Source organism: Erpetoichthys calabaricus, chromosome 8, assembly GCF_900747795.2.
Source record: "Erpetoichthys calabaricus chromosome 8, fErpCal1.3, whole genome shotgun sequence".
In the NCBI taxonomy this organism is placed as follows: domain Eukaryota; kingdom Metazoa; phylum Chordata; class Cladistia; order Polypteriformes; family Polypteridae; genus Erpetoichthys; species Erpetoichthys calabaricus.
The window spans coordinates 104128044-104141001 of NC_041401.2; the positions used below are offsets into that span (position 1 = coordinate 104128044).

Genomic DNA, 12958 nt, shown 5'->3' on the forward strand with positions numbered 1-12958 from the left:
TTATTTAGAATTTGTGAAAGGCTATCTATCAAATGGAAATGCCCATGGAATATTTCTGGGCTGAGATCCAGATTATAAAGCAACCCAACAATATTTTTTACCAAGCTTTCTATGACAAGGTACTTTATTAAACAAAGCTCAAACCAGTAAATGGAGATGTTTAAATAGGTTTAGCGTGACTAATAAAAGAAGGAAGTGTGTGCTGTAAGACACTAGGAAAAAAAATATTTTTTTCATCTCTTGGGAATAAGCAGGTTCCAATTTAAGATTTAGGACAGGGTTGCCAGAGTTATCCAGTCATAAATCATTTTTGTATTACAGCTTTTAATTATGTCGTTCAAAGGCTGGTTTTCTATTAGGCATTTGAAACAGGAATAAAAGTTTTAAAGCAGATTTAAAAATTATCAAAGTTATGGTTGAAAATTCATTTTTAATGTGTAATTCTCTGCGGTGGGTTGGCACCCTGCCCAGGATTGTTTCCTGCCTTGTGCCCTGTGTTGGCTGGGATTGGCTCCAGCAGACCCTCGTGACCCTGTGTTCAGATTCAGCGGGTTGGAAAATGGATGGATGGATATGTAATTCTAATTTAATTTACACCCTCTAGGAAATCAATTTTTCTAAATTAAATATCCATCAATTTACTTCTAAATACACTTAATCCACTTTCAGTGTCCAGTGGACAGCATGATTTGCAAGACAGGAACTAACCCTGTTATTTGCAGGGGGTACTTATCTCAAGCACTCGCATTTGCTCATACCAGATCATTTAAGAATACCCAATTAACCTAACATGTCACATAAAAGAAATAGTTATAGTATTTAGTGTTTAGTATTTATATGCATCTAAAAAGTACAGATAATACTCAGTTGGAATGGAAGGGTTTTAAAAATAAATGAATACAATTTTTTGAGTCACTTTGAGGTTAACATTCATATTAATGCATTTAATGCGAAATGGTTGCTACAACAGGATGGATCAAGCAGTGGAACACTGACTGAAAATGTAAAAATCAGACCATTATTGAAGGGAACAATTGTATTTTGTTAGGTCTATGCCAACTTTCTTTTTCTTTTTATCTTCTTTTATTCTAAATTATCATTATCTGCTCTTGCTCATTAAACTGTTGCTAGGATGTATTGTTATGAAGCATTTTAATCAACTTCTAGTTGCTTATATGTGCTATACAAATAAATAAGTTGATTTGTATTAGGCATTGTGGACTTATCTGGTACAAGTCATGAAGATACTTTTGAAAACAGTGCCCTATGTAGTTCCATTTAAGCATAATGTGATTTTATAGCTGGAGTAGCTGAACCCTATTACAGAAGCATTTTGAACAAGTCAGGATCCAACCTGAGATGAAATGCCAGCCCATTATTAGGGACACACGTACACACTCACACTCACTCATTAGGGGACAGTAGAGAGTGAATCATCAATCTAAGCTTTACATTCTTAGATAGATTAATGATTAGTACTCAGATAAAAATACACTCAAAAGGCAGAAAATCCACACAGGCATGGGGAGCTTGAACCCTGTTTAATCCAACTGAAGGGTTGCAAGGAGTGACTGCCTATTCTGAAAACATTTGGCAGAAGGCAGGAATCAGTACATAACAGTTGATTTTGCATTAATAGCGTTACTATGCTATATACTGTACTGATTTAAGCCCTGTTGAGAAAAATCATCTTTTTTGGTTCTGACCAAATGCACCGGAGAATCCTAGCAAAATAAACTTTAACGAGTTTATTAAAACTATATTGAAACATTTTATATTTTTAAAATAATTTGATAAAATACTATTTTTCAGAAAAAGGTTACTTTTTGAATGTTTTTTGCAAGATGTAATACATCCATTACACAGGGTAGGCAAAAGTAGATTTACAGTTGTTCATAGAGAAAAAGACATGCAGGTTATGATTATTACAATAACTTTATTAACTCAATAGCTTTATGAACTTTATTAACTCAATAGAATGTTGCAATGGCACAGTGCACTTAGGTACAATCTCGTAAGTGCACAAATTGCCATCCTCACATACTCACAATTATATATATTTGTAGTTTTACATCAATCATTAATTTAGCATTTTTACATAACTTCTAAATAAAAACAAAATACAATTGTTGCCTGTTGTTATAATTTAATTTGCAATGACCAAAATAATATCAGGTGCAAAAGCACCGTACATGTAATTTAGTCAGTTAAAGAAAGGACGTAGCTTCAGTTTGAAAAATTGTTGAAATAAAAAATAGGCAGTAATTGGGGTCTGCAAATGGTTGAAGTTGTTTAAATTCTGAAGGAAGTTAGTGTTTAATTTTATCATTTTTGCTTCACTTGCTAATTTCACCAAAAGCGAATACTTAAGAGTCAAAGCTACTTACAGTTATGACAGGTAACTCCTGTGTAACCAGTACCAGAGCATTCACAATAAAAGGTGTTCCAAGACTGAGAACACTGGCCTCCATGTTCACAGAAGTTTGGTTGGCATCTAATGGAGAGGGACAGAAATTATAAACACTGCTTGTTAACTTTTTCTATATATTTAGGTCTCTCTGTGACAGCTTCCAATGTGTATTCTATCTGGTTCATTCTTTTTAAAGGAACTACTGGCATTCACCTTATTTTCTCTTCATAATTTTTGATTTTTTGATCTACTTTTACTTATAAGCTTCTTCAATCTTTCCTCATAGCCTGCAATCTTTAAATAATTCTTGAAACAGTTCTCTAAAATTTGTATAGTGTGGTTATTTATTTTTTTTAGATTATTTTTTGTAATCTGGAGACCCCAGAGACAAAGTCCATTGTTTCTATTAAGGATAATCTTCCTTGGATTTTTATCTCTGTACAGCATGCTATTTAACCTAACATCCTATTAGCCCTCTTAATTGCTTCAGCACACTCTCTGATTTAGAACAGATATCAGTTCACTAAGATACTTATATTCTTCTCAGAATTTTCAAGCATCAGACCCCACGTTTAGGCATCTATTGGTGAAGAAAGATTCACTGATCTTGACGATGCTGTGATCTTCGCAGAGTCAATGGAGGCTCTCTCGAGAGACTGAGTGAGGAGTCTGAGTGTTTGGGCTTGTGAGTGTCCTGGATAAAAACTAAGATCTACACCTTTAATGACCTCTTGGGCACAGCCATCAGCAGTGTTTCTGTCTGCGGAGAGAGTGTTGACCTTGTTGAGAGGTTTACTTACCTCGGCAGTGACATTCATGTCTCTGATGACTCTTCTTATGAAGTCAGTAGACAGAATGGGAGAGCATGGGGGGTCATGAGGTTGCTGGAAAGGGGTGTGTGGCGCTCCTGATACCTATGCAAAAGGACAAAGGTCCAAGTCTTTAGAGTCCTGGTGTTTCCTGTTTTGCTATATGGTTGAGAGACATGGACACTATCCAGTGACCTGAGACGAAGACTGGACTCCTTCGGTACTGTGTCTCTTCAGAGAATCCTTGGGAAACACTGGTTTAACTTTGTGTTGAATTTGTGTTTGTTCACGGAATCCCGAATGAGGAACATTACCAGCATTGTGAGGGAGCGGCAGTTACGGCTCTATGGACACATGAAACAATTTCCCAAGGGTGATCTGTCTTGCAGGTTCCTCCTTCTTGAGGACCTGAGTGGTTGAACCAGGCCAAGGGGACTCTCACGTAATACCTGGGTGTGGCAAATAGATGGTCATTTCTGGATGGTGGGACTGGACTACGTGTCTCCCTGGGGGGTTGCCAACCAGGATCCCAAGCTGTTTCGTCATGTGGTGGCTGCGGCAACACACTGTACCAGTGCATGCTTCCCAACCTCACCTGACCTGTGACCCCAAATTATGTATCATGTATATTACTTTTTACTTCCTTGTGTTAAAACTTCACATTTATGTTTCTACTCAAGTCTAGCTTATTCAAACCACTTCACTTTTTTCACAGTTTGTCATGTTGCAGCCGTTTGCTAAAATCATTTCAAGTCATATTTTCCCACATTAACATTCTATACCCCATAATGACAAAGTGAAAACAGGATATTAGAAATTTTTGCACATTTATTAAAAATAAAAAAAACTGAAATATAATATTGACACAAATAATCAAACCCTTTACTCAGTACATAGTTGAAGCACCTTTGGCAGTGATTACAGCCAGGAGTCTTCTTTGGTTTAACGTGACAAGCTTTGCATAGCTATATTTGGGGATTTTCTTCAATTTTTTTTTTCTGCAGAAGCTCTATAAGACTGAATACAGACAGTCAGTGGACAGCTATCAGCTATGTTCAGGTCTCTCCAACGATGTTCAATTGAGTTTAAGTTCTGCTTCTGGCTGGGCCACTCAGAGTTGTCCTTAAATTACTGCTATGTTGTCTTTACTTTATACTTAAAGTCATTGTCCTGTTGGAAGGTGAATTTGTGACCCAGTCTGAGGTCCAGAGCACTCTGGAGCTGGTTTTTATTAAGAATCTCTTTGTACCTTCCCACGCTCAGCTTTCCCTCAACCATGTCTAGTTTCCTAGACCCTGCCAATGAAAAACATCCCCACAGCATAATGCTGCCACCACCATCCTTCAGTGTTGGAATGGTATTTTACAGGTGATGAACAGTGTATGGTTTCCTACAGACATGACACTAATATTGGTTTCATCTGAAAACACCCTCTTTTTTCTCAGTCTAGGAGTCCTTTAGATGTTTTTTTTTCAAGCTCGAAGTGGGCTCCCATGTGTTTTTTTTCTGAGGAAAGGCTTCTGCCTGGCTTCTCTGTGATACAGTCCAGATTGTTAGAGTGTTGCATTGATCTCCATTCTCTATACAGGTTCTCTGGAGTGGCCATTGGGATCTTGGTCACGTCTGTTACCATGACCCTTTTCCCTCTATTCTTTAGTTTGGCTAGGTGGTCACCTCTAGGAAGAGTTGTGGTTGTTCCAAATGTCTTCTTTTTAAGAATTATGGAGCCCGCTGTAATCTTTGGAACCTTGAAAACTGCAGAATTTTTTTACAGTCTTCCTCAGTCTTTCTTATGTCTGTATGCTCTGCAGGCAATTCCTTCTAACCCATGGCATGGTTTTTGCTCTGATAGACATTTCCAATTAATTAAATTTCAATGATAAACCTCTCAATGATAAGCAATAAAATGGAGTGAACCACAGCCAAATTTAAAGTGTCAAAGCAAAGGGTCAGAATACTTTTGAAATTGGGACATTTCAGATTTTTTATTTTTAATAAATTTGTAAGAAAAAAAAATCAGAAATCATGGTGTTCGCAGCATGGATCCCTGAGGGACACCACTTTTAAAATCACTTACTTCTGAGAAAATGTCTTGCACCATCTTCCAATGCTTTCTGCATTTGAGCTGGTGTTACACTCATTTGCAGGCAGCACCTTGAACTTCCTGTTTCTTTAATTTTTTTTTTCAATATCCTTTTATAATGTATTTTGAAGACATTTTCAAAAGTCAAATTGAAGAAAATCCATTTGCCTCTTTGTTGAAATGCTTTTGTTCTTTCCTAATAGTACTGTTAGCATGTAGGAGAAACAGAATCCCCCACATCCCCTGTGAAAGTCTCTCATGAAAATAATCAAATTTCTATTCTAAATTACCCACAATTATTCTACACATTTTATTTGTTACTAATATTTTCAATTTATACTTTGCAATTTCTGAAAGGCATTTTATAATTATCATGACTAATCTTCAACAATCAATCATTATTACACATTGTTATGTATTAACATAACATACAATCACAAGGCACTTTACAAAGCACAAAATAATAGAAGTACAATACCAGATTATTTACACTTTGGAAAAATAAATGGAAATAACAAAAAGAAGGGACCATTCCTGAAATAAAAAAGAAAGTTTATTACCTGGGGTTTGCATCACAGTTCCAAATTTAATTGCTGGGCCATTTTTTGGCTGTGTGGAGTTGAAAAATTCTTTCTATATCCCTGTGAATTTTCTGTGGAAATTTACTTTCCTATATTTACTTTCATTACTTTATTAATGCAAGAAACATAATCAGAATATTTAAAATTGCCCTATTGAAGGACTGTGAATGTTTGGATGAGATAATTAACAGAAAACAAAAAGTAACATTGTATGTATTTTAGTATCCTAACATTTTGTCATCACAGGCTCTTTGTCATTTAGATGGCGACTCTTACCAGAAATATCATTTTCGTGAATAAGGTTAATATGTGCCTGCATATTAAATCAGCTACTTTCTCAGTTAACACTCTTGGTTACTTGATACATTAAAGCCAATGCAATGTATAAACCCACTCTGAGTACTCTTCAAAATAATAGGAGGCCTAAGTTTAGCCTGTGTTAGGAGCTTTTGAAAGACAACAGTCTTCATCTGTTCTGTGCAATCAAGCTTTTTCGTTGGTTAAAACAATAGTTGTAATGAACAAAGAAGGAGATTACCTATCTTGGATGGCACACAGGTCAATTTGTAAATCACTGAAATTGCCGATAAGACCTTGCTGCACAAGGATTAGATTCACTGGTTGGTTGACAATGAATATCAGTCGCATGCAACCTTGAAAAGCAAGAGTTGGATTTTTGCATTTGAGGTCTTTTATATTGGAGGGACACCCTAGAAGGAAAGGAAAAGAAAAGACACTATGACACACAGAAACTAAGACCCCAAAGTAGTAAGCAAACTGCATTCTGAAGAGAAGCCTAAAAATAGTGAGCAATTCCACCCCATGGGCTTTCATTAACAATTAAAAATTAATGCTTTTCTGTAAAATCTGTTCATTTTGTTTGATAATCTGTTTAACTTCTACTTGTGAGACAGAAGGAGATACTTACTGCTGTGTTTCCATCTGTACAGTAAAACACTTCCAAACTGTAATAGGTTATTATTAAATTTTCCGGTAGCATAGTTTAGAGAGTGGAGGTGGAGGGGGGAGAATTGGCAATGTTGAGAAATGAGGCAGTATGGCAAATAATTTGTTTTCCATGGAACAGTAAAATACCCTTGCTCTAACTGCTTGTTGGCGTTGCTAATAATAAGAAGTTATTGGGAAAAAATGTGCATAAAAACTATGGAGAGAAAAGAAACAAAATCTTGGTATTGAAGATATTATAGTGATGGGAAAATAGAGCACTGCTAAACATCTAAAGATAAATCATCCCAAAATAAATGAAAGAGCTTAACAAATGCCCTACAAAGTAGCATTTGGGTTCAAATTATCAGTTTATCTTCAATCTTTGTTCTTAGGACTACACCAGCGCACACTGACGTAGCAATGGATTGTGCAGATTGTGCAAAGCACAAGGGCCTGTGAGCTTGGGGGGCCCACTAAGGGCCATAGAGATTTAAAAAAAATTTTGAATAACTTAACTAAAACAGAGGTTTCACAGTCTTGATGCAGTGGCTTCAACATTCAATGTCTTGTTACCATCAACTCTGACCTCAATGGATGATGACGAATTGTATGTTGCTGCCTATCTTCTCATTGAATACTATAGCACCAACATTTCATCACTGTTTTGCACTCAATTGTTGTCATTTCGTGCATGTTTTCAATCCATCATGCCAACCAAGTCGACTGTTTTCGAAGTAGCTGAACTGTTGCTGATTGATCACTGTGCACCATTCTTTACTTTCAGTGATGTTTGCACGACATTCATGTTACTGCTGACTATACTAGTGACTGCTGCGGCATGTGAATGATCGTTCTCCAAGTTAAAACCCATCAAAAATTATCTCAGAAGCACCACATCGCAAGAGAGACTTAATGGCTTGGCTATACTCTCAATCGAAAATGAGTGTGCCAGACAACCTGACGTGTCAAACATTAAGACTTTTGCGCAACTGAAGGCATGCAAGCGAGTATTTTAAGGTACTAGTGATATTAGAAGTAATATGATTTGTGACTTGTCAGTCAGTTCCACTTTTGTAAGCTTTAACAGTTTAACAAATCTGTAATCTGTTTTATTGTACACCTTAGTATGGCTTACTGTGCATTAGTGTCACTACCATGAGGATTTGTGAGTGTGACCACTTTATGATGTCTGATTTCTCAGAACTTGTGTAAAACAGGTCGATTGTGTAGTAATATCCTGTCAGCCGGTGTTGTCGTTTTAATTTGTTACAAATTGAAATTGCTTCATTTCATAGCACAGAACAGTTTCTACTTTGTAGCTTATGTTATATTTTAATCATCTTTCACAAAGTTGTCTTGGAAAAGTAAGAAGATCCACAATTTAAATATATGGATGTACTAGTACTACTACCCACACCTCCCACATTCCATTCCCACAATTTATTTTATTTTTGCTAACTTACAGCGGCTGTAATAAAGCAATTTAAAAAGTTATTACAAATTTCATTTAGAGAGTTAGTTTGTCACCAGTGTGTGATAGTGACGTGGCCACCACTGCCCAGCTGGCCCCTAGGATCTAGCTGCGAGTAAATTACTAAGAGTTATGCTAGACAGGAGGGGCTCAACTCAGGGCGCTGCACAGAGGCCTTCAGCAAGCTGGCTATGCCTGCCAGTGCAAAGTGTTACTTAATATAAATCTGTTTTAAGAGACTGGCAGAATTCCTGTGGATAGCTAAAAGTCCCATCTCCAAATTAACAGAAACACATTGCATCAATGATCTTTAATATTCGCTATTCAGGATTTATTATATTTTAATTTGCTTTATTTTATGAATCTACACTGTTCTAATCCAGGTTTAGACATCTGTCAAATACAGATTTCAACCACATGTATCCATTTCAGGCCAATTCAAAGCTGCAAATTTACTTCCATGAACATTTTTCAGGTAAAAATATAACTAGCATTAATGTTTTGTTAAGAACAGGCCATCCTGCTTATCAATACCTATCCACTTAATCCTTTCCTAAAACTATCGAACGAGGTTTGAAAATTTGTAAACTACTGCTATCTACTCCATTACTTGCCAACTTGTACACTTTATCTATTGTTATTTGTGTAAAGAAATAAATTTTAATGTTAAAGCAAAATTTTGGGAAATGAAGTCACACTACCCCAAAAATACACAAACAAACATAGGGAGTAAGCCATCTTCAGAAAGTGAGAAAAAAGTAAAAGCAGGGAAATAGCACACTTATCTTGTAGCTGTTAACTTACCAGTTAAAGCTGTTCTATTAATAGGACCACTATCTCAGGGTCCTAGCTAACTGGAGCCTGTTCTAGTAAAGAGGAATGATGCAAAGACAACTGGTCTTTGACCATTTGTACACATTGGGAAAGTTTACAGTTGGCAGACTGCGAACACCTCACAAATGCATGTTTATCATATGTCAGATAAAAATTGCAAAAGATAACCTGTGTGTAAAAGATGCCAGCAATTGCCATCTGAGCTAGAGGAATGTTCCTTCATCTTAGTAAGCAGTTAAAATGGCCTGGTGGATTCACCACAAGCAGATTAGATAATCTGAATTTAAGATTGGGCTTGTACATTGCTCTAGTATAAACAAGCTGGGTTGCTCCAATCAAAATTAAATCTTCATGGAATGTCAACATTGTTGCAAAGATTTTTCAAGAAGTATTTCCCAATGACAATCAAACAAGTTAGTAGTTGTAGTTCTGGTATTAGTAATAGAAATAGTTGTATCATCACATGTACAGAATAAAGTACAGTAAAATATAATTCTCCCATCGTGCACAGGGTCTTCCCCAGAGTCTCCTCAGAGCTGGTCATATCCGTTCCTCCTGGATATGAAGTTCCACAATGGGAACTTTCCAATACCCTGGCATCACAGGAAGGCTGAGAAGTGCGATTCCCACTGGGATATGTCTGGAAGGCATCCATATCAGATGCCTGAATCACCTCAATTGGCTCTTCTTGATGAGGAGTGTCAGTAGCTCTACTTCTAGCCTCTCCCCGATGTCTGTACTTATCATTCAAGGAAGAGGGTTAATTTTGGCTGCTTGTACCCATGATGTTATCCTTTTAGTCATTACAACAACAACAACATTTATTTATATAGCACATTTTCATACAAAAAGTAGCTCAAAGTGCTTTACATAATGAAGAAAAGAAAAATAAAAGACAAAATAAGAAATTAAAATAAGGCAACATTAGTTAACATAGAAAAGGAGTAAGGTCCGATGGCCAGGGTGGACAGAAAAAACAAAAAAAAAACTCCAGAAAGCTGGAGAAAAAAATAAAATCTGTAGGGGTTCCAGGCCAAACCTTATGATGATAGGTGAGTGTAGAGATGTAGAATGACTGGTAAATGAAGAGCTTTGGCTTCTGACTCAGCTCCACTATATACTGATATACTGTAGCTGGTGCATAACAGCACTTATCACTCTGATCCATCTCATCATCCCTTTTCCCTTCACTCTTTAGCAAGCCCCTGAGGTAATTAAAATCCTCCATTTGAAGCAGTAGCTCACCTCCCATTTGGGAGGAAGAAAGAAAAAGGATGAAAGAAAAGAGCAGGAAGCAGCGTGGAGAGAGAGAGAGAGAGAGAGAGCCGGTGTGAGCGAGCGAAGGCTTGCAGGCAGGCAGCTGGACAGTGAGCCCTAGCAGGGGTGTTTGGCCAACACCTAGGGCAGTTGGTAGTGGTCGCTCCCACTGAGCATTTAGTAGAGAGCGGGAGTGACCGGAAGAAGGAAGGCTGGCTGCGTAAGGCCGAGAAAGCAGCAGGAGTCGGGAGGCTTGGAAGGAGATGCCCCAACGTGAGCATCCTGAAAGCGTCGTTGGGTTGAAAGCCAAGTCTTGATCTGGAGAGTGCTAGACCGAAGCCTGGGATTGGGAAGCCTCCAGATCAGTTGTGTGGGAAGAAGGTCAGCTGCTGGTAGGGCGACTCTCCTGTTGCAGGGCTCAGATGGGAGAAACAGGAAAGCCGCCAGGTAAAGAAGACACCGGGCTTTGTGGCTTTTAAAGGATTGCTTCCAGCGTTGTTTTAACCTCATTGTTTTAAAGAATTTATTTATTGTTTTAACCTCCACTTCACAACTATTTAATTGGGATTATTTATTTATTTGAAGACTTTTGTGATACACTGCATTTATTTAATTTGGACTTTGTTTTGCTGTTTGTTGTTTATAATAAAAGCACTTTGCACTTTTACACCATCCTCTTGCTCCTCTTGCTCCATCCTCTTGTTATGCCTCACCGCCAAGCTCATCGGTGACATTACCAACGGTGCAGGGTTCAAGAGCTCCCGAAAGCAAGATGGGAGCATGGAGTAGAACCGCATTGTCACACCATGCTCCCTCCAGGATCCCTATGAGAGCTGGTCCACTGTTCAATGACCTGGACAAAATCCACTTTGTTCCTCCTGAATTTGAAGTTCCACGATCGGGTGGCATCTACTTTCCAGTACCTTGGCATAAGCTATCACAGGAAGGCTGAGGAGTGCGATTCCCTGATAGCTGGAACACACCTTCTGGTCACCCTTTTTAAAAACGGAGACCACAGCTCCCGATGACCACACAACATTAAACAGTGGTGTCAGCCATGACAGCCCAATGTTCACAGCCTTTAGCATTTCTGGGCAGATTTTCATAATATTACTGGTGCTTTTAGATGACAAGCAGAAAATAGATATGAAAATATAGAAATAAGAAAAAAACAGAATGCATTCCTATCAAATCTTCTGGAATTTCCTCACATAAATCACACTTTCTATAAGAAGAAAGCACCCATGGCATGTTGGTTTGCTAAGAGTAGGAATGACAGGAGTACTTAAACTCTTTTAAGTAAAATGGCCTCGTGCCGGACTACATCAGTAACCTTATGCATCACCGTGCTGATTCTGGCAATCTTGTTGTGCCTCACATTAACCTGCACTCTATGGGTGACAGGACTTTCAGCTGTATAGCACCCAGACTTTGAAATGACCTCCCTAAATTAATTAGGTCAGCTGATTCCATTCATTCTTTTAAAATGTAACTTCAAACTCATCTGTTCATGAAGGCATTTAACTTAACCTGACATTCTGCCCCTTCTTTCAGTTTACCTCTATGTTCAGATTCTCAGGATAATTTGTGTGCATGTGTTATATTATTTGTTCAGGCTTTTCTTTTAGTATTGAATGTATTACTTTACTCTGGTTTATTGTCTTTCATTCTATTTAATGCTTTTTATATCTTGTATTCAGCTGTTTAATGTTCTATGCAGAAATATCTGTACCCAATGTTACATATACCCTGCTGCTTAAATAAGCACCTTGCACATGGGAAAGGTGCTGTATAAATAAAATGTATTATTATAATTATCTATATATATAATTCACTAAGCCGCCGCCAGCGCAAGCAAGACACCCATGAAAGCACGCAGGACGGAGCCATGCCCACCAACTCTAAAACCATTGGATCCGAAGAAACTCGCAGAGCCATGCCCACCAACTCGGACGCAGCAACTCACAAAACACAATTCCGAAAACGAATGAGTCTCCCTACTGCTAAATAGTTACGCGATCACCAAGCGATCGGCGTCCAACTTCTTAGATGGACAAGTGGCTTTCAGCCACGTGAGATTGAGCATTAACAGGTATGTGATGCCTGTGGATGTCTGGTACTGCACGTGCGCTACACTGAATGGATCAACGTGTGTCTACCTACTGTGGGTAAGCCGTTGAACCCCATACGCAATGAGGACCGGGGCTTGCAATTGTTCCCCACGAACGAGGAATACCAAGTAAGTGTGGGTCATACGCTCGCTCTGATTAGGTCCCTGCCCTGTGTATGCACCCCGCAACCCCGACCCCCCAACCCCCCCTGCTACTACCATGGTTGGGTGACTTGGTGGATTATATATAGAAAAGCAGTCTGAACTGCAAAGAACAATGAAAGGACAACGTGGCTCAGAGGTGCACAGACGACAGCGACTCAGGTGAGGAGTTGGGGGCGTGAACATGAGCAGGCAGTGCGTACTAAACGATGATTGTATGTTGGTTCGTAGCGTGCATTGTTGCAATATTACTTTTCTTGGTGGTTTATTAAATTACAGATTTTGCAAATGTT

At 38.2% G+C, this 12958-nt stretch overlaps 1 protein-coding gene across 1 annotated transcript in view; it reads right to left on the bottom strand.

Moving 5' to 3' along the window:
* The window catches only part of LOC114655924 (contactin-associated protein-like 5), a 557429-nt gene that overhangs the window by 121071 nt on the left and 423400 nt on the right, over nucleotides 1-12958 (bottom strand). Inside the window, exons 10-11 of the mRNA XM_028807237.2 lie at nucleotides 6422-6593; nucleotides 2388-2494 (exon numbers count right to left, since the gene is read on the bottom strand). Of these exons, the coding sequence (XP_028663070.2) occupies nucleotides 2388-2494; nucleotides 6422-6593 (279 nt within the window). The remainder of the gene's footprint in view (nucleotides 1-2387; nucleotides 2495-6421; nucleotides 6594-12958) is intronic.